Source organism: Siniperca chuatsi, linkage group LG13, assembly GCF_020085105.1.
Source record: "Siniperca chuatsi isolate FFG_IHB_CAS linkage group LG13, ASM2008510v1, whole genome shotgun sequence".
NCBI classification, from domain to species: Eukaryota; Metazoa; Chordata; class Actinopteri; order Centrarchiformes; family Sinipercidae; genus Siniperca; species Siniperca chuatsi.
In genome coordinates, this window is record NC_058054.1 from 17,021,484 (window position 1) to 17,043,969 (window position 22,486).

Below are 22,486 nucleotides of genomic sequence, written 5' to 3' on the forward strand. Positions count from 1 at the left end.
ACTCTGTATGTTACATTTGCAGGCCCTTTTCTTTCAAAACAAGAACACGTGTTGTTTGTAAAAGTGTTTTATTAGAAAACAAAATGCAACAGAGCAGTAATCCAAACACAGCACAAGCAGGGCTCAGTGTGTGTGGTAAAAATTACACTTTGCAGACTGCCCTTTAGAGGATTAAAACATTCTCAGGCTGTCTACACACGAGCATGGACAGAATTGCTTTGTGCCGGCGTGAGCCATTGTTGATCTGCATCGCCGCTACGCTCAGATTTCTTCAACCGTTTACTTGTGACCCTTCAAAGCATGTTTGAAGGGTCAGCTGACCAAGAAGCTTAAATATGAAGACACTTCGGACATACGTACTGTAATATTAGTCAAATTTAAAAATGTGTTTTGGCTTTTCTACAGCCTGAAAATAACAGTTATTCTTAAATTACATAAATTACATGACGATAGTGTTGAGTTGAGCTTTTGGCACTGGCTGCATCCAACCCAGCAACGAATGCAACTCAGACCACGTATCGTGTGTAGACAGCCTCTGAAACATTATGTACAAACCCACATCTTCCTGGGGCAAAAGAACGAACCATAGAAAATTAAAATGCCATGTTTGCCACTTTTCAAATTTCAAGTGAAGACTAGTAATGGTCTAATGGGGAGTGAAAAAGACGTAAAGCAACATTACATTGGCCAAAGACAACAACGCCAGATGTCCGATGTGTTGACATTCCCTCTTTAGCACAAGTGACAAACCAGACAGCTGGGTAGAAAAAAGGAGGAAACCAAAAACAGGAGTAGAAGAAGTGATTTTGCTGCGAGGCGGCATTTACTCAGTGCTCTGACTCCTTCTGCGTTCACTATGTTTACTATGATCATTACTGGACTCTCGCTGGTGATGGCTCTTCTCTTTGCTACGACTACGTTTGTGAGGACGCTGTTCTCCGTCTCTCTCCCTGTCTCTATCTCTGCTGTGGCTGAGCTCTCGTTTCCTGCTCTTCTCCTCTCCCCCACTTTTGTGTCTCTTCTCCCTGCTTCGACTCCGGCTCGACCTTTTGGCCTTCCTCTCTTCTCTGTGCCTCTCCCTATCGTCTTTATGCCTCCTGTCATCGGCCTCTCCCCTGCTCTTTTTATCCCTGGACTTCTCCCTCTCAGCGCCTCTATCTTTATGGTGTTCCCTGTCCTTCCTCCTGCTCTTGTCATCCCCGCCGTCTCTTTCTTTGTCTCTACGTTCGCTCCTGCGGTCCCGGCTGCCACTGCGACTTCTTCTGCGTTCTCGCCGGTCTTGGTTCCTGTCTGCGCTGCGAGACCGTCGTCTCTCCCTGTCCCCTCGGTCCCCTCTATCCCGGTCCCTGCCCTCCCTTTCCTTCCTCTGGCGGTCACGCTCCCTCTCCAGCTCTCGGTCAAAGCTGGGGCCGTGGCGGTCTCTCTCACGGTGGTGGCTCCTGCTCCTTGACCGTTTGGGTGATCTTCTGGGGCTTGGTGTCCGTCTGGGTGTCCTGGCAAGAAAGGTACCATTAGCTTCAGAATATCTGATAGATCAGAAAAATTTGCCTAATGACTCAGGGTCAGTTGCTCAACTGGAACAGTTAAAACAAAATCAAACAAACACAAACCCAGCCTGCCCATAGTTACAGCACATGGCTCACACACAACTCATTCGTGAGCCATGTGTTTACTGTCTTGGAGTTACCTGGAGCGGCGTCGTTCCCCTTGCTTCCCTGACTCTGCGAATGCAGCTTCGTCTTCCTGTGTCTCCTTCTGAGCAACTTTACGAGGCCTAGCCTTCATCTGCTGGTCAATAATCTTCTGCACAGGCACTGGGATACGGGGGAACAGAGTGGAGAACCACTCCAGTTTGGTCAAGAAGGAGCGCAGCATCTCTCCAATTGTCATCACACAGCCGCCTCCTGCCTTCACGTCGAGCTCCTAGAATAAACCGATGGGAAAGAGCAATAGAAAAATTCAATTAGCACACACAGGCAGGACGCAGGTAAATCTGAATCCTTTTTCAATCTTGCCTCAAATCAAAAAGTTATTTGTGATGACCAAGTACTGAACCTTCACCTCTGTTCATCTAGCTTAATCTCTCATATCAATCAAATGTGCCTGGCTTTACTTTGATCACTCTAAATAGCGGAAACAAAACTCTAAATATCACAAAAGTTTGCCTCATCTTAACTGTCTGGCAGTTCCTGGAGTCTGTATTTACAATGTGAGCTTTAATAATCAAGCAAATGTTATATATTTGTAAGATTCACCCCTCTTTCCTTCACATCATGTTTAAAACAGCATCTACAAAAAGCAGTTGCATCTACTGTTTACAGACCAGAAATGAAGGGAAGGGTGAGCAGTATCTGAAAACATTGAGAAATATACTCATTGAGCCAAAGGGACAAAGAAAGAGAAGCCTTGGCTTCCTTCTTCAGTCACCCAATGAACTCTTAAAGGGCCGTAGGAGCGTAAAAATTGCCCACAGTGTAAGCACAGATCGGAGCAGGTAGCTAAGTGCACACCAGTTGAAGAGTTATCAATTTTATATGGTAGAGAACAGCCGCTTTGCACTCACACACGCAAACCAACAGTGCTGAGATACAATATCCAATTCACCTGCTGCACATGGGCATCTAAAGAAAAAAACAGGGGAATTAACCAGTTGGGTAAGATTTCATATGATCAATTCAAATATAATGCAACAGAACATCAAAGGAGGCCTGGTTGCACAGCCTGGGATCAAATTATGTTTTAATTGAATATGGAGAAAACAAAATAGATTTACGCAACAGTTGACATGTGTTGTATACTTTGTGTTTGTCTGTCTGTTTGAGTGTGTATCTATATGAATGCTCCAATTGCTATTTATCCCAAATTTAGTTTTGTGCAACGAGTCCTGATAAAAGCTTGTCAAAAACAAAGGGCATGCCTTAATATTACATTGACTAAAAGATTTACTCAGCATCATATACGGTACTTACCCTGATAAAAATCAGCAGCAGTGCAGTGAGCAAGTAACCTAGCTACTCAGGTTTAGAGGACAAAAACCGGGAACAATTAAGCCAAATGAAGGCAAAGGTGAAAAATCAGCTATGAGCATCACAAGGGGAGGAAACGGACAGCTTTTAACGTGTGTTGTGTCACTGTGTATTTAATAGAGAGAAAGAAACATCAAATTATTACCCGAGGTGACATACCTCCTCATCATCCAGGAAGCCATCGTACCATTCTATCAAATCTGCTGGGGGCTGAGTGTATCTGAGGTAGAACAAAACAGAGAGCACAATATGAGCATTTGTGTCAGAGAATCATACGATGTTGCACTGATTTCACTATGTTTTTTCAAGGGACCTGTTCCAGTGATATTTCATACACTAATTTTCACACAGGTGAGGTTAATATGGGCAATGATTTAAATCAAATTTTTCATGATTGAGCGTAACATCAGAGATGCAGCCAAAACATTACAATTACATTGCACTTACACATTTCACTTATACATAGTAGAAACATTCAACTAGAACATTAGTAATTACAGTATCTATTATCATCTATTAACTCACTTAATTGATACTTGCCTTAAAATTATATTTTTAATAAAAAAGTTGCCTTAAGAATGAAACATCTTTCTTCTGAAAGAGGCAGGTAAATCAGAAATCAAAATGATGTCTTAACCAAAATGTGCAAAACATATAGTAATGCACAGAATATTTGCAAGTCTAAAAAAAAAGAAAAAACTTCTACATAGAAGAATTATGGTGGTCAAATTTGGCAACCTCACACACACACACAAAAACCTTACATACCTTATGTACATAAAGCCAAGTGCTCTGATGTATGGAGAGTCTGTGTGAGTGATCAGACCCATAAGCTGTTTGCGAGTCAGCTTGAGAGTAAACAGTTTGTATAGGAGGCAGAAAGCAGTAGACACAATACCTCCAGTCCCAACTCCACGCACCTAACAAGGATGAAGACATGTTTGTAAAAGCACATCATTGCACAGTATTCACAGCTAACCTATTCACAACGACTGACCCTCAAGTAGTGAAGTACAATAATTCAAGTACTACTGAATCATGTAAGTTTGTCCTACTTGTACATCACATCAGAATGCTTTGCAATATCATCCAGGCTGGTATGGGAACTATAGAGGGGGAAAAGATGGGGAATATAAAAAGCACGTACTTCTCACTTACCCCTCCGCACATTCCAGTCTGGCCTGCAGTCTTTCTGCTTCCTTTTTCCCAGGGCTCTGCGTGAGTCACCTGTAGGTGCACAGAGAACAATTTATGCACACCTGTCTGCGAGACCTTATTTGAGCTGCCGTTATACACACACATCAGAAAGATCCTAGCGGCTTCGTAAGAAATGCTCTAAATTAATCACACAGCTTAACACGTATCCATAACAATGCTGAACTGTCCTAATGTTAGCCTTTTAAAATACCAAAAGAATTGTACTCCAACTAATTCTGAGTGAAGACGTGACGTTAAACTGTTCTGTTTATAACGGCAGCCAACTGAAGTTAACGCCACCTTATTTGATTTAGCTTAGTCGCTAGGTAACGTTAGCTAACTTACAAGTTAACGTTATTAATAAAAACACTGCGTTCTACATAATTGAGCGCAATTATAAGAAAAAAGCAGACATCTTCTGGAGTCCTAAAAATAAGTTAGTTTAAACTAGCGCTGTCTGATCCCAGTTCCTCTTGTTTTTTGACGACTGCGGTTGCGCTACCTTGACTGTACAAGGGTTATCTAACTAGCATGCGGTTTAGCATTTGCTAACGTTACCTTGAAGTAGATTTCGTCAACAACTTCATGGTAGGTCTTTAGTTCATAAAGCTGAACTTTGAAATATGGCGAAGACAGCACATTTGTAAGGATCATTGGGTTGAGGTTCATAGTCTTTTCGTTGCCCCACAGGGGCAATACATTTCCATGTTTTCCTGCAGCAGGCTTGCTAACGGCCTGTGTTGGTAGCTGGTTTCCGACATTAGCCATGTTAGCTGAATCCCACGCCGCTAAACTTAGTTTACAGTTAGCGTATTTCCGATTACAGATCCATCAATATTAGATAGTGAAATGTCAATCGTTAACAATTTCGTCCTTTTAGTTGTTCCTGATTTGTGGTTAAATTGATGATAACAACTTCCCGCCGTCGTTGTAGCTAAAGTGCTGTTGCGAGGTGGGAACCGGAACTGTATCGTGGTGCAGTGTGAACCATAGACTGTATGTGAAAGGACTGCTGCTGTGACCGTAGATACGTCTGTACGTGAATGTTTAATTTTGAAAATAAAAGCATGTACTCATACACTAAATGGTTTAAATTATATTTGATGAATGTGCAAACAAATATATCTAAGGCTTCTGAATGTCTAATCACTATATATTTATTCCATGGTGTATTTAAAAATGGTAACTTTTTTTGTGCTTTTCATGTCAATGTACTCAGTAGACGTTTACTTTGAAATGTTTGTTTAGCCTAAATCGGAAATGATCTTGTTGAACTTGTTAATGTTTCAGTGTGCCCCTGTTTTATAGTCTATGGTATGCCCCTTTCAAGAGTTTAAATTTCACTTTCCAGTTTCAAATTGGCGTTTCACAATATCCATTAATCATTTCAATAACCAGTTACCTTTCAGCTTCCATTTTCCTTTTAACATTAAATTATGCCCTGCTTATCCAGGGTAGTAAAGTATAATAATTTATTTGCCCTTTTCTCTTTTAATTTTCTACTTTCCCTTTCATTTTAATTCTGGATAAATTTTTCCTCCACACCCCTTTCGCAAAAATACTAGTGAAATGTAGCACATAAGTGGTTGGGAGTTATACAGAGTGCACGTTTTTTTTTTTTTTTTTCCTTTTTATTTGGCCTTAAATACACCATCAACATTCTTCCATCTTAAAAACAACATAGAGATATCTTAAAAACATGTGCTTTACACAGTTGACTTTCATACATAGTTTACATACTACTGATGTGACTTCTTAAGTGGCAGCAAATATACATTTTACAAGTTTGGCACATTTAGAAAATCTGTGGTAAAAAATAAATTCATTCCTTTTGACTTTTCAGACAACAGACATACACGCGCACACACAAAATAGATATCATACCGAAGGAACAAAACATAAAAACCGAATGGTACTTTAAAGACATTCATCCTCCCTCACAACCAGGTGAACAGAGGTGTTTATGTGGAACAGGCTTGAGCTACTGACACACAATGGTGCTGTAACCACTGTAAATTCCACAGTGTCAGTTTTCTATTACTTTAAATATATGGGGCTTCAAGGAACGGACACAGTCCCCCCATCAAGCCACTTCTGGTACAAGTAAAATGGTGAAACAAAATCAACCATACCAAAGTAAAAACATGTTGGATCCTATGACATACTTTTTTAAATAACAGGGAAACCCCTTAACAGCTCCAAATGTCACCAAGAAGGGTGAACAACATGTGAAAAAATACAGTACTAACCCCTAGTTTTCATTCAACACACCAGTTTTCTCTGTCACCGACATGTCCCAATAATGTGGCCTTCACCTCCACTTCTTGAACACTAGGGGGCTCTCCTGGTCAACAGACATTGTAGGTCCGCTGCAGAGGGATTGCATAAGAGTACTTAAATCTCCTGGAGTGAGGCTGGAGCAAGTTCTGATGGCACCTCCACTACTCAGTCTTGTGTCCCCCCGCATCAGTGTAATACGGCACCCTTTATGACAGACACATATTTCCCAAACCTTAGCGCTTGATCACCACCTGCTCAAAGGCTCCAGCTGCGACCCTGAAAGAGAACACCACGATGTGTTACATGACAGGAAACGAGGGTGGTTTTCAGATTTGGTTGTGGTGCATTCTTTTATGTGCAGAACTAACACTGTGTTAATTAAAAGTATCTTTACATGAAATTTTACATGTTGAACAACAAACAACACGATGATCAGTCATGTGGTTAATATAAAGATTCCTTATTAGAATCCCCTTTTAGTATATTTGCAATGAATTTATATTTGTAGTAAATGCCGGCTGCGCGGTACCCACAATCCACAGTTACATAATCACACCCACCTAGTGTGCTGGCTTCCCAAAGCTGTACTCCCGCCAGGACCAACAAACAAGCTGAGCCCCTCCTCTGCGGACACATACATACACACACATTAGAAGTAAGAATACTGCCAATCAGTGCACAGTCAGGGTTTGAAAATGGCACACACTTAGTTTCTAGAAATTCTAAAAATATATGACAATTGATAGGGGGACGTTGTAGGGAAGCTGGTGAGACAGCTAACAAGGGAGCATCCAGGGAGGTAGTTAATAGTTGAGAAACACCATCAAAAGATGCCCTCCCACACTAAAAATGTGTGCAACATCCGTCTCAAATGAATAGGGAGAGTCATCATTTCTGAACACAATAAATGACCCTCTACAATAAGTGTTTGGTTAAGGACAAGGGCTTATAACATGGCAGCCACAATGTGTGCTCAGCTATCAGTGAGGTTAAACTGCCCTTGTGGTATTCATAGGAATAATATACAACCTAATCTCTGTAATCCTTAATCAAATAAACCTTAATATTTAGGCTGGTAAGTATGTAAGTATGGTCCAAAGTGACGTCCAGTTTATGATTAGCCATCATAAATGTCTAATCATCATTCGGCATTTGAAAGAGGTACTTAAAGACGTTGCGTTATTGAATTGCAACACCTCACAGTAATTTGATCCCATCAGCAGGATGGTAGGCAACTTTCCAAGCCAGCCTTCGTAAATCCACTAAGTTATGGATTAGATGTACACACCCTCTGCACTGGAGTCCAAGAAGCCATGACTGAAATCCTGGCTCTGCAGGATTTTCTCTATTATGTCATCAGCATCCACCCTGGTGGCATCAACTCTCTTCAGCTGATTCTCCATTGAGTTCTGCTTTACTGGATGCCTAATGGAGAAACAGAAACAGGGTGGAATATTACACAAATGGACATGAAAACAAAAGACATGACACAATATATTCAGTGGACCAGAAAACATTACAGTCTCATCCCATGGCTTGTTTATAACAAGGTCATTATACACAAAGGTCAAAACCAACATAGAAAGTATGTTAAAAGGAAAGGTGAGAAGAAGGCAAGAAAATAAAAAAGAATACACACATTTTGATATTAACTGTATAGCAGTGTTTCATCATTTCTGGTAATTATAAAGCAGTGCAGATCATAGCCAGCCAATCATGTGAATCATGTATGCATGCGTGAGCACTGAACTGTGTTGACTTTAAACCTTGTCACTTGGAGTGGATCGAATTAGTTTTTCTTTATGAAATGTTTTAAAGTCAGAAAACAAGCAAAGACCTAAAAGTGAGGTGTCAATTTCAGACCCTGGGTAAACTATGTGTATTACCTTGGAACTTTAGCAGGGGTAGAGGGGTGTTCAAGTGCAAGGTGACAGGTTGCAGAGACTGGGGGAGTGGTCCTGCTCTCCCTTTCTCCTCTCTCCCCCTGTTGATCACTGTGTTCCAGGATGCTGCCGATGCCTGTGGAGGCAGAACCTCCTGATGCGCTCCTCCGATGGCTGAGATCTGTTAAACTGGAGTGATTCGAGCTGTAACCTACAGGAAAGGAGAGAAAGAAAACACTAAGGTTATGTCTATGTTTTGTGTAACTGGTGTGGTAGTAAAGCTGTTTTTGTTTGAAGGGAATAAATACGTGTCTCTGTGTTTGGTACCTGAGATTTTTGACTGCTGACTTGCATAGCTGGGTGTTCTAGAGTGACCATACGCTACCAGCTCCTCTGGGACTGATACTGACTTAACTGGAGTCTCTAAATGAAAAGACGCACACACAAAAGTGAAAGCAAAACAATTAGCAAATATGTATGTAACTTCTATTCAGAGGGAAGGGTTTATTCTTTAAAGGGACAGTTCACCCCAAAATCAACAATACATATTCTCCCTCTTACCTGTAGTGCTATTTATTCATCTAGACTCTTTTGGTGTGAGTTGACGCGTTTTGGAGATATCGGCTGTAGAGATTTCTGCATTTTTTTGAATATAATGGGACTACATGGCACTCGGCTTGTTCTGCTCAAAGCGCAAAAAAAACCTCAAGGAACTCTCTTTGCAGAAATCATGACCCAGTGACTCAAGATAATCCACAGATTTGTTGTGAGCAGTTTGATGTAGGAACTATTTTCTTTCTACCGATAGTTCCTACATCAAACTGCTCACAACAAATCTGTGGATTATCTTGAGTCACTGGGTCATAATTTCTGCAAAGAGACATTGTTGAAAAATATGTATTTTTGATTTTGTGGTGAACTGTCAGTTTAAGGTAAAACCGTAGAGGATTCACTTAGTTTTAGTTTCTTTATGATGGTTTTTAATCAGAGGCTTGTGAAAAGAAAAAAACTTATTATTTTGAAATTGACTCCTGAATAATCATGGTACCTCATGAAGGATGGTTCTTTGTAGAACCTTATCAAAACTACTGTCTACAACAAAATCATTGCTTTTGTCAAGAACTGAGAAATTAAAATGTTGCTATTGCAAGGTACAGCAAACTCTTTTACGTCTTAGAGTCTATATATACATACCAGTGAGTGAATGGGATATGTGCATGTCCCCTCCCTTTCTGTCCTCAAGGAGACACTCAGCTTCAGCCTGTGGGTTTCCCAGAGTCATGGCTGTAGATGGGGGACTAAAGGGAACACAGGAAAGAGTTATGTTACTGAGAAGCAGGGTGGTGTCTTAGGTATTGTTGGAAAATAGCTCCATCAACTGCTTTATCAACACTGAGTATGTTTACACAGACACTAAAAATTTGACTCTAACCTGACTAAAGCTGTGTAGAACTGACAATTGTGAACTTTGGCGACTCCTGGTGGTTGGATACAAAAACAGCGCAGCACTCAGCAATGCACGCTGCTACCCTGGGATTGACTCATTTTTCTATAGACAACTTATGCCAACCAAATGACAAAATATTGCTTATATGCAATATATGCAATATTAAAATTGGCACATTCCTCTGCTTCACAGTCAATAAGGTGATCACTCTATAACTGCAGTAACACTGGGTTGGTTTTTGTTTGTTTCAGACTATACATGTCATTAAGGTCAAGCTGATTCTTATCTCTGCTTCTTCAGATATTAAAGGGCAAATTGCACTATTAGTGATATTGTTTTACTGAGAAATCTTGCAACTAAAATATTGTTTTTATCATCAAACATACCTTTACATGTAAAAATACTGTCATGTGTAATGGCTAAACTGATATTTAAACACATTTAAGTCTATTAACACAGAATGACAATTACTTTTTAGAAACTCCTGGTTTGTCAGACATTAACACAGAAAACCCCACTTCTCTGCTACTGACATGCGGTGTTAAACACAGGAATGAGGGCGGACAAAGAGTGACAGACAATCCTCCAAACACAATGAGTAACACTGCGTGGGAAGAATGACTAGGCTATCCTTGAGTTTACATTTTACACATTACCTAGGTAGCAGCGTGTGTATTATTACACCAAGAGGGAGTTGGAACATAAAAGAATACAGGGAATGACTCGTGTTGGTTGAAGAAAGCTAACTGTTTGCACATGGTACAAGCTTTGCCAGGTGTGTGATGTTACATCACGTCCTTCGTGAGAAACTGCTCTACATACAGCTCTTGACAAAAGAGACAATACAACCTCTGGGCTGATCACATATCAGCTGTTGCTCACAAATGAGGTTGGCCTGATTAATGTCTGGGTGAGGTGTTATTAGCTCTCAGATAAGCTAAAGATCTCAGCTACAAAATAATACTTCATAACTTTCAACTCTGTGGGTAATAGCAGACAAGAGTGTGTGTTTTCAGTTTGGTGACAGACAGGATGTGATGTGAAACACTTTCCTTTGTGGTTAGATGCAGAATTTTATATGTGGGGTATATACTTTCTTTGCAACCATGATTATAACATCTTGTAGCTGAATACAGTTAAAAGACAAGTCAACATTTCCTTAGTTACAAGTTTCAGATTGAAATGATATTCAAAATTGGATGGGTGAGCAATAAAAATGAATGAAGATTAATAACGTAAAATGAGCTCTTACGTTTTAAAACAGGGGTCTCCAGACATAAGTTGTGTAGTGATGACAACCTGTAACAGGAAAAGGAAGAACAGTAATGTAACTTTTAGGCTGACAAGCAACTCTACCGGTGAGGCAGAAAAAAGCCTGTATGGTGTGGTTTGATAGGGTTGCTGTTAACTAAGGTTTAGAATAACACTTTGTGAAATGTAAGCCCCATTGTAGATCACAGGCTCAAACATGTTCTGCATCAACTGTCAGGGAGTTCAACTTTTCCATCCATGCCATAAACATACCTTTTTCAAATTTTCAAAGAAGTGTCTACTTCTGCAGATGAACTCAAGAACTACTGATTTACTTTAGAGCAATGCAGTTTCGCAAAAATCCTTTTTAGGCTTATCTACGATTTGCTAAAATGCATTATGTTTTTATAGACGTGTAAGGATAAATTATTGGACAGTACCAAAACATTGCCAGTGTGGTAGAGACTAAGATCATTTTCAACAGTATTTAAAGGAGGATTGTGGAGGTAGGCATTGTCACGCATTACCGCACCTTCAGAATTGAGTTGTCCTGTCTGGTGTTCTTGGTGTCATATCCCTCTAGGAGACATCGTCGTGTAGTGCTGCCAGATCCAGCAAACTCAGACAGGTTCAAGTCAGCAAAGCCCAGCTGCACATGGATACAAGAGATCAACCAGTCTGAACCATTTGACAGTCAGTTTAAATGGTTAAAAATAGGATTTTGCTGAATATAAATTGTATTGAACAGTGTTAACAATCTTTTTGTACATAAAGCATCATCCTATGATTATGTGGTGTTATAAAACATAAAGTAATCTACACATGAAAAATCCAGCCCGGCTCAGGTTTTTGGAAACACACCACACGTGTCTGGAATGGGACCTTCAATCCTTGAGAAATCAGAGAACCTAATTCTTTAACTCATCACTGAAGTTACTGGTTAACATGGTGTAGATTTTTATTTACAGATTTTTCAATCAGTAACCAAAGCCGGAAACTTCTTAGGCAATAGACTCACCTCACCGAAAAGTCCTCTAAGGGCACTTGGAGGCTGACTGTTATCACATACACTCTATGATAAGACTGTTCTAATGGGTCTCTGGTACTTAAGCTGCTATGTTTACAACAAATGCCAGTCTACAGACTTTAGAACAGAAGTATTACCTTTGCCCATGTTTTTCCACCTTTCAGTTCCTAAAATGACAAAAACACAAACATTAGTGAGGTTACATTTGCCTGTTTCGTTACTATCTCACACGCTATTTACATTCAAACATTTGTGACGCCTTGCAGCAAGGCCATTGTCTGCACAAAGCACTTGTGGTTTGGTTACAAATTAACAGTGTTTCTGATCTTATGTACACAAACATTTTCTTAGCAAATTCAAGTCTCAGTTAACTGTCTGGACTCTGCTATGGAAAACTGCTACTATGCATTTTGTAAACAAAACAGAAAAATGTCCTGTACCTTGCGCACAGACACCCGGCACAAACAGGGGTCTAGTACACCTGTCCCAGCATTGGCACTCATCTTACACATGAAAGAGAATCTCTTCTTCCAGTGAACACAGTTGGCTTGGACTGGTTCCCTGTGAGAGAAGCACATTTAGAAACACTACTTCATACAGAAGGTAAAACACACAGGCATACTGAATACTGAAAGAGCACGAATTGGCCAGATCTATGCATGGATTACCCACGGAGCATGTGATGCAAATGTGTCCCAGACCATCAAGAGTGAAAGACAAAGTTGTGCATGTTTCTAATTCAATCAGAATATGTTGAAGAATGTAGCTATTTTTAAAAAAAAAAAAATGTAGTCTGTGAAATGAGCTTATGATCTTCCTTTAGGCTTTGAGCTGTCTCCTACAAAGTTCAATTAGATGATGTATTCACTCACCCTTTGCAAACATTTGCTAATAATATTGTTATTGTGTATGAATGTTGACCTAACTTCTGTGATGGGATGCTCGCTGTACTTGACAGTTGGAAGAAGACAGTCCTCTGAGGCAAATTAATGATCTGTGACTTTGGATTATATTAGTAAATTTGACTTCACAGGGTACATGCAGAATGTAACAGAGTAGATGATGCTGATCACTGAACTTAAGTATTTTCATACACCCCATACATCATAAACAAGATTGTCAATATGCTTGTATTAGATAAAGAGGCAAAAAGTTTAGTTTGGAGCAGGATAAAACTAAGAATACAGTGTTTACACTGTAGTTTTTAGGAACAGACAGTTACCATGGCAAAGCAACGTGAGTTAGCGGTTGACATGTGCTGTGTCCGTTTTTCCAGAATGACTCATTTAAATGCTACAAGCAGTTATAATTACAGACCCGAGGGGATCAGTTAACCTTGAAATACTCATTTGCAATGGAAGAAAATTCTGTTTTTGTTCGTCACTGTCATCAATAGAAACAATGAATAGATAAAGTTAACAAAACGTGCATATTAAAAAGAAAACAAATTCGCCGTCATAAGGAGTCTCTGTTCTATTAAACAATCTCCAAATTGTTATTATTGTTATTATAACAACTATTATTATTATTTACACCCAACTGTTGACTGAAATACTCCATTTACTCCTCTACATTAACCTGCAGTAACGTTACGTGTTGCTTAGCAACTGTTTTGATCAAGTGCGTAAACATAGGACAACGAAAAAACTAATTATCTATCAGACATAATAATCAATATTTCATTGAACTAATTAGCGTCACTGGCTCTTTTAAAATCACGTTAAATCGCAGACTCCTGGGTTGTACTGTCTCCTTACACACAGCAGCAAGTCTTCAACTTTTGGCTAGGTAAGTTTATATACAGTTCCCTGCTTAGCTTTAGCTAGCGTAGTAGAATAAGTAGCGTTAAAACGTTGGTTAACTTAGCAGATAGCTAGCTACTGTGGTGTAGTTAAACGTTAATTACATATTAACGTTAAATGCCACAGACAACCGTCGTTGCCAATAATAAGTTAGCAAAACCGAGACAACAAATACTTAACAGGTGTCCGACGAAAACTAAACAGGGACTTATAAACAAATGTCGCTTAAATTTAACGTAATTGTATCTTGTTCGAACAACCAGTGAACTGTAGCTATAAATAGCAAAAAAATAATAATAATCTTACCGAGACGACTCTTCGGCAAAGCCTCCATCCAGGAGTCTAACTTTACAGAATAAAACTACGTTTACGAAGGGAACCGATGACAATTCCTCCAAGTCGATGTCTACTTTAAATTTAAATCTCTTTTTCTTCATAAGGATGAACGACATGGTGTGTCCTAAATGTGCGAGACTAGGGCACAACAAGCCCAGACTGAAGTGGTAAAGCTGACGGACAGCTGAACACGTCCCCTCCCCTGTGCTGTCACTGCTGCTCACTCAGCTGCTGCTACTGCTGAGTTGCTGTAGTCTGCGGATACGATTCAAAGTTCAAATCTCCTCCTTCCCACCCACTGAAAAATATCCTTCATGACGTGAGGGAAATTCCATCGTTTGATTGGACACTGCAGCTGGATGAAAAAATAGAGAGGTCATGATGGCGGTTCGCAATTTACTGGATGTCCGGCTGAAACTCATTCAAAACGCCCACTGTGAGGAGAAATACTATTTCCGGCGCCACACTCACAGTCACACTTGAATGCACTGAAGTGACATTGTTCCTGTGACCACAAACGACTGTGTGAAACATAAGTGGGAAAACTAGAAGGGAGAATATCTATCATTCAGCTGACACGTGACAAAAATAATATATGCACGAAAAGCATATGACAACACAAACTGAAACCTGTTACAATACTTAATTAACTAACTATTATGTCAGACTGTCCGACTGTACACCCTACAGTGTATACATATATAGATATATAATACAGTCTCAGTTTGAAAAGATGTCTAATTTTGTTATGGTTCTAATGACATTTAAATTAAACTTGAAACTTGTAATCTGTAGGTTTCCACAGCAAAAGCTAATAAACCATTAATGCTGCAATGAGCATACAGTTTATGTTGCTGAATATTTTATTTATGTCTAAACAGTGATGGAAGAAGTATTCAGATCATTTCCTATAGCAATACCACCTGGCAGAAATACACTTTTACAAGTGAAAGTCTTGCATTCAATTATTTACTTAAAAGTAGCCTACAGAAGTATTATCAACAAAGTGTGCGTTAAAAAAAACAACAGAATTATTATCATTATTATATATTATTGGATTATTATTACTGATGCATTAGCAAGCATAAGTAATCAGCATTTTAATGATGTAGCTGGTTGAGGTGGGGCGAATTTTATTGGATCTGCTGGGTAGTTTAATCTATAAAAATGCATCATACAGTATTTTACAAACTGTCCATATGTTTTTATTGTGTGTAAATTCTTAATCTGAAAAGTAGCTCTGGCTAAATATAGACAAATGTAGTGAAGTTAAAAGCACATTCCGCTCTGAGATGTAGTGGAGTAGAAGAAGAAAGTACCAACAAATGGAAATACTCAAGTATTATACCGTACATACTTATCAACCTCTAAATCCACTTTGGTACTTAAATTTATTTTAGCTTTTATACTTATATCCACTTTGTACTTAATTTATCTTACCTATATTATAGCGTATTATATTTTGATTTGCTTAGTACTTCTATTCCTGTGTGCATTGACGTGATAGTGAGCTGCTGTAGCAAAAGAGTTTCCCCTCTGGGATCAATAAAGTATTTCTGATTCTGATTCTGAAAGAAATTAAAAAGGAGGAAAAAATGCCCATGGGGTGGGGCATGATAAATCCAATTCCAGGCACTCCAGTGGATGGTTAAAAATAAAAAGCCAATAAATATGGGTTAGTACAGTAGTAAAAAAATACACACACTAAAGTAGAAGTGCCTTAAAAATGTACTTAAGCACAGGACTTGAGTAAATGGATTGTTACTTTCAACCACTGCATCTAAAGGCCTAAATGTCTTTTGCTCAACAACAATATAGGGTCTCAAAAATGGCCACTGAGCTGAATGAACACCATAGACAGTCATAATACCAATTCACCAGTGAAATTCACTAGTCCGTGATTTTGTTGAGGGCCCAGAGATGCCACACACAGGGCCCCTGACTCCTTTTCTTGTGTGCGCCACCTTTTGTGCGAGGAAACAGCGTCCTCCAGTGGCGACTAGCGGTGCTGCGCTGTAGGGAATACTATGCTATGTGTTTCTCCCCTCTCTCGCTCTCTCTGTATTGACACGTCCTGCTAGATGAAGAGATTACATTTCCCCTATAATGCACCATTGCATATCACACGGAACAGGGGTTAAAAAAAAGCAGATGGGGAAGTCCACTATAAACTTAAGCCGGATTATGCACATGCTTAATCCAGAGGTTGTTTATTTCACCACTTTTCTATTTTACCATCTTTCCTGCTTTTCCGTAGAAAACGTCAAGTAGCTACGTAGCTCCGCCCTCGATTACTGCAGTTCCCCTGAAACGCTGTATAGACATACACCTTTGCATGGGACATTCTGCAACATAAAGTGACCGGAAACCCCTTTTTTTCATCGCGAACGCCGAGCTCGTATTTGGATTTTAGTAGGGTTTATGAATGATCTTCAGTATGGATTTATAATCAGATCCTGACTGCAGGACAACTCGTCTGGACGCCGCTTCCACATTAGCGCTACTATGTACCGGACGTTTTTACTATCAAATGCCCGGTGCTGGGATGCCGACAGTAAGAGGTCATACCAGGACCTGTTCGAGAGGCTTGATACCAATAAAGATGGGAAGGTGGATGTCGCTGAACTACGAGCGGGTCTCAAAGCAATGGGCATATTCCGCCAGGGTGCCGCACAGGTAAAATCTCAGGGGCCAAGCGGGTCGTGTATAGACAGGAGATTCAGGGCTCGGCCTGCTCGTTTTGCTTAGAATTTCTTTGGTGTGACGGTGTGGCTGGCTGTGTGTGTGATACTACTGGGAGATGCAAATGAACCACTAGAATTTTTTTTTTATCTCCTCTCTGCAGAAAATTGTGTTTTCTGGTGACCAAAACAAAGACGGGAGTCTCGACTTCAACGAGTTCTCCAAATATCTGAAAGAGCACGAGAAGAAGTTGCGGCTGACGTTTAAAAGTCTGGACAGAAACAACGATGGTAGGAGATGAGGGAAGCGGCTTTCGGGAGCTGCCTCACTGTAAACAAAAAAAAAATACTTGGCACGAGTGCTCACACATAATGACACATGCCAGTGCATGTTTACAAAACCACCTATCCTCTGTTTATACTGCAGCATGTCTGAGTAGAGTTTCTTATGTTTTCTCAGGGCACATTGATGCCTCAGAGATCCAGCAGTCCCTTGCAGAGCTGGGCATGGATGTCACCAGAGAGAATGCCCTGAAAATACTACACAGGTTCGACCTCCACTTCTATCCACTGTAACATTTTTCTATTTACAATGTGACCAGAAATATTGCTTGTGTGTCATTTGAAAGCTTTAGATGCTTATTACAATGTTATGCAACATAATAAGTTTGTAGGTAAAGAGGGTTCTCTGTGTTTCCTTAGCATGGACCATGATGGGACCATGATGGTGGACTGGAACGAGTGGAGAGAACACTTCCTTTTACACCCAGCCCAGAACCTGGAAGAGATCTTACGCTACTGGAAACACTCCACGGTACGGGGCACACACACACACACAAATACTCCCAAATACATTCTATAGAAAAATGCAGACGCAACTGCTGTGGGATAAAGCATATGTCGTCTAGTCCTCTTGTGTTAGATATTATGGATTTCCTCTGCAGTCCACATTTTGGGAGCAGCTTTGAAAGTCCCAACATAATTAGGTCACAGCACTACACTCTGTTTCCCTCAGCTTGCTCCTCCGCCTCGTCTCAGTACAAATAAAGATGTCATTGACTGATTTGGTAATTCTCAAACTACACAAGATATTTGGCTCCATCACGAGCAAAACACTGCCTCTCTTTTGTGTCTAAATGTTTCCAAATTGTCACTGCACTGCACATTAATGGTGTCTTAGGTCACAAAACCTAAGAACTGCATTCTCATACCATAAATGTGCCATAGCAGTGACTGCAGGATACACGCAGCCTTTGTGTTTCCCTGCAGAGTTGCATTACATTGCCACCACACTGTGTTTGTCACATGCTTTCGGAAAAACATTGGACATGTTTATCTGAAACAGCTAAAGCATGCAAGAGGAGGGTTCAGTCGGCTCAGTGATTATGACCTCACAAGCAGTTCTAGCTAAAGGATAAGGAGCTCAATTCATTGTTTATTTGTTAAAACGAACAACTTTACCAAATATACAGTGAAAAGAAGCATGTTATGCTTCTAATGTGTTTATTTCCTGGCTGAAACCTTACTTTAAAGATTTTGTAAATGATGCTCTCTCTCCTGTGTACAACTGGTAATTTGGCAAGATTAAAAATATACTTGCTGCATCACTGCGAACATAGACCTCAAAAGGAGAAGTGCTTGAGACATGTACCTTCCTGAGAGAGCTACGTTCCCAAAGGCAAAATAATTGTGATATAATAATAGTAAGTAATACGTAAACATCTTATAGTAGTTATTATGGCCGTAAACTGACACACCACTGAGTGTTATGTGTTTATAGCTCTGGCAAGAGCAAGTATGATGACAAGACATGTCTTCATTTTGACCAGTGTCAATAAATAAAAGTGATTTGAGTAAATGTGTTTCATGTAATCACTAGGTGCTGGACATAGGTGATAGTCTTGCCATCCCAGATGAATTCACAGAGGAGGAGAAGAGCTCAGGTGGCTGGTGGAAGCAGCTTAGTGCAGGTGCAGTGGCGGGGGCCGTCTCTCGCACTGGCACTGCCCCCCTGGACAGAATGAAAGTCTTCATGCAGGTGAAATATATGGAAGAAAATGGTCAAATGTATTCTTTCCCTCAAAGGATAGGCTAAGAAATAGATGTGTGCTACAATAGTCCTGCAAACCTTATATATTTGTACTGCAGGTTCATTCTTCTAAGACCAACCCGATAAGCCTGATTGGCGGCTTCAAGCAGATGATCTTAGAGGGAGGTTTAACTTCGCTGTGGAGGGGAAACGGCATCAATGTTTTAAAGATTGCACCTGAGACAGCAATCAAATTCATGTCATATGAACAAGTAAGGGACTGTAAGCTGTACAGTGCACATTTAATATATTTGAAGGTATCAGTTTTATAACATTGCAGATATTTGGAATACAGATCATTTATTTTCTTAACATTTGTATGTTTTCTGTAGTATAAAAGGTTGTTGTCATCAGAGGGCAAGAAGATTGAGACACACAAGAGATTTATGGCTGGCTCTCTGGCTGGGGCCACAGCACAGACAGCCATCTACCCAATGGAGGTAGGACAACTGTTGCATCTCTGTTTCATCACACCGTCTCACTCATGGGATGCGTTCAAATAGAATGAAGTCAGATTTTTGAAGTTTTTGCCAAAACATTCTCTCTTTAAGGTATTGAAAACTAGACTGACCCTGAGGAAAACTGGCCAGTATTCAGGGATGTTTGACTGTGCCAAAAAGATCCTGAGGAAGGAGGGTGTGATGGCTTTCTACAAGGGCTACATTCCAAACTTAGTGGGCATCATTCCCTATGCTGGGATAGACCTCGCTGTTTATGAGGTATGCAGTCTCGGTGATGTATCCTGCCCCTTTAGTGATGTTTCACAACAGAGTGCACTTTGTTAAATTAACTCATTTGCATGCATGATAAACCACTTCATGCTGGATTGCTGGGCTACATTATATTTAATCAGAGAAATTAATTCTTGTGCTATGCTGTGTTGAATTTTTCCAATCCCTGTCAATTTTCTGAAGAGTCTGAAGAACGCCTGGTTTTCGTACCACGCCAAAGACTCAGCTAACCCTGGAGTTCTGGTGCTGGTGGGCTGCGGGACCATCTCTAGTACCTGCGGCCAGCTGGCCAGCTATCCACTCGCACTTGTACGCACACGGATGCAGGCACAAGGTAAACTTAGTCTGACATTTGATTAGCAGTGATGACAAAACTTACATAACACATAATTACGCAGTGCATAGTATTTTTCATGATAGGCAAGATGGTGGTGACGAAGCTCTGTAAAGGTACCCGATATTTTCTGTAAACATACACTTGAGTTAGAGCCAACATAGTATAAGTGGGCTGCAGTGGAGAAGGGCATCCCTGTTTCAATTAAATTATACCCTGAGATGAAATTGTGATTTAAGGTGCTGTCTGGTGTAAGGTATGGACAGCAAAATGTCCGCACAAACGGACTAATCAAAATTACATAAATACGGTTACTGTCTCTTTAACAACTGAGCGCTCTCTATCCAGAGAAATTTGGGTAAAACCATAATTTGACATTTAAAAAAAACCTTTTCTGAGTAAACTACACAATGACAACAATCTGCAAGTATTCTGGGTATTGAAATATTTTATTTTCAGTAGTTACCTCTTATACTGTATATTTGGAGCTGCAGCTGTTGCCCAAATATAGCCTCCTTTAACATACTGTACAAGAATAAAAAGCATGTTTTCAGTTGCAACACTGCCTCCCTAACTGACTTTCTCTCGCCAGCGTCTCTGGATTCTTCGGACCAGCCCTCCATGAGTAGTCTGATGAAGAAGATCGTAGCCAAAGATGGCTTTTTCGGACTCTACCGGGGCATCCTGCCAAACTTCATGAAAGTCATTCCCGCTGTCAGTATTAGCTATGTGGTTTATGAATACATGAAGACTGGCTTAGGAATCTCCAAATGATGCTGCAAGCAAATGAAAGAAGAACATTTACTGTGTTTGTCAGACTTGAAAATGCCTGAAATAACTCCAAGAAAACAGACGGACATCAGACATACAGAGCATGACTTCCACCAGCTGGCACAGGAGTTCAGTGGATGGAAGAGTTTATGTGTCCCACTAAGGGTTGTCTGTCAGTAGCTAAAGCATTTATCATTTGTGGTGAGCATGCTTTAATTTTTATCCTACTGTTACACTTAACACACTCCCAAAATTGATAAACTGTCAAAAACTATATTTGACACAAAGATAGTACTGTATATAAAAATGAGGAGTTGTTTAATTAATCCTGCTGTTAGTCTTTTAAAACTGTGATCAAACCAAAATGGTAGCTCAGTGGGGCATGCTGGTGTGCTTTTTGGTAACAAAAGAAATATTTTCTCTAAAGAAAGGTGGAGCTCATCCAAACAGGATACACAGCAGAGTTAATGGTCTTATTTGAATGAGCAGAATGACACTATGCCAGTTGAATTGTTTAAATCCACACCCTTTAGAGGTCATTTAAAACTTTTCTAAGTTGTAAACACCTACCCTAGAGCTGTCAACTAAAAATAACAGGCCCTGAAAAATCACTAACTTAACACTGGAATACTGTGTGCACAAAGACACATGCATCTTGTGCAATGTGAAAATCACTAATTCCCCATTCTGTGTTATTTGATAATCATTTACATGTGCCTTACAGCTACTCGATGTGAACTTTCTGACATCAACAGATATGTTTTTTACTATATATATACTGTATCTATGTACTGTATATATATATATATATATATATATATATATATATATATATATATATATATATATATATATATATATATATATATATATTATGGTTATTTATGGGTTTTAATGATGGTTACTACTATGTAACATGGTAACATTTGTAAGAAAACAGTAATAACTGGTCATTGGACTGACATGTTTTTTTGTCTTGTGCCACTTCACATTTCAACAAAGATCTCCACCTACAAATACAGAAATACACACCCACAACAGGATACTGTTACATTTAACATTTTGTTACTTGTTCTTCCATATAGCCCAGTGGTGGGAAATCTTCATCTACCATGTAAGATGACAATCTGCCTTCTGTCTTTATTATAAATTACATTAATGTGGATTTTAAGAAACTAAAACTGGTCTTAATTTGATGGTCATTAACCTGAACATAACTCCATATAGAAGCTAACATGGTCTTTACTGGAAGGCTCACTCCAGAACAAAGGTTTGGTGGCGTTAAGTTCAGCTCTTCAGAGTGGGGATCACTGAGATGTGTTAACAGCTCCACCTCGTGGTTAATAAAGACAGCACATGGGACACGTTTCCATGTAAAACTGGAATTTGATGTATTGGTGTGTGTGTATGAGTAGAATACAAGTAAACCACATCCTTATAGCATTTTAGACTAAAGGTTTTTTTTAGGCTAGTTAATTTAATTCCACAATCTAGGTCAACAAAATGGATACTAGCTGGCCCGATAGAAGAGCCAGATGGAGTTTAAATGGGCAGCAATATATGATAGAGATGCTGTTGTGAGAAAGCAGACAAAATACTGACTAAGAACTAAGACCGAGAAAATATTCCAT

At 39.7% G+C, this 22,486-nt stretch overlaps 3 protein-coding genes across 4 annotated transcripts; 1 reads left to right on the forward strand and 2 right to left on the reverse strand.

Annotated features, from left to right (window-relative positions):
- Positions 1–51: 51 nt before the first annotated feature.
- Positions 52–5,227, reverse strand: prpf38b (pre-mRNA processing factor 38B). Of its 2 annotated transcripts, XM_044219280.1 has the most exons (7): positions 4,782–5,227; positions 4,185–4,253; positions 3,795–3,946; positions 3,172–3,246; positions 2,564–2,621; positions 1,688–1,923; positions 52–1,493 (listed from the first exon to the last, which is right to left on the reverse strand). In XM_044219280.1, exons 1-7 carry the CDS (start codon positions 4,989–4,991, stop codon positions 824–826), a joined length of 1,470 nt encoding a protein of 489 aa, XP_044075215.1. In that variant the 5' UTR covers positions 4,992–5,227; the 3' UTR covers positions 52–823. The 2 variants fall into 2 exon arrangements, with proteins under 2 accessions (XP_044075215.1, XP_044075216.1); XM_044219281.1 differs by lacking the exon at positions 2,564–2,621 and having other exon boundaries at positions 3,186–3,246; positions 4,782–5,226.
- A 673-nt stretch (positions 5,228–5,900) lies between these two features.
- On the reverse strand, positions 5,901–14,632 carry LOC122887030 (protein FAM102B-like). The gene is made up of 11 exons (XM_044219825.1): positions 14,220–14,632; positions 12,552–12,672; positions 12,249–12,278; positions 11,617–11,733; positions 11,086–11,132; positions 9,581–9,684; positions 8,714–8,809; positions 8,390–8,597; positions 7,792–7,928; positions 7,064–7,127; positions 5,901–6,779 (listed from the first exon to the last, which is right to left on the reverse strand). Exons 1-11 carry the CDS (start codon positions 14,363–14,365, stop codon positions 6,737–6,739), a joined length of 1,113 nt encoding a protein of 370 aa, XP_044075760.1. The 5' UTR covers positions 14,366–14,632; the 3' UTR covers positions 5,901–6,736.
- A 1,677-nt stretch (positions 14,633–16,309) lies between these two features.
- Positions 16,310–22,240, forward strand: LOC122887029 (calcium-binding mitochondrial carrier protein SCaMC-1-like). The gene is made up of 10 exons (XM_044219824.1): positions 16,310–16,925; positions 17,095–17,221; positions 17,391–17,478; positions 17,633–17,744; positions 18,810–18,968; positions 19,079–19,231; positions 19,352–19,459; positions 19,571–19,738; positions 19,934–20,084; positions 20,677–22,240. Exons 1-10 carry the CDS (start codon positions 16,755–16,757, stop codon positions 20,856–20,858), a joined length of 1,419 nt encoding a protein of 472 aa, XP_044075759.1. The 5' UTR covers positions 16,310–16,754; the 3' UTR covers positions 20,859–22,240.
- Positions 22,241–22,486: the final 246 nt, after the last annotated feature.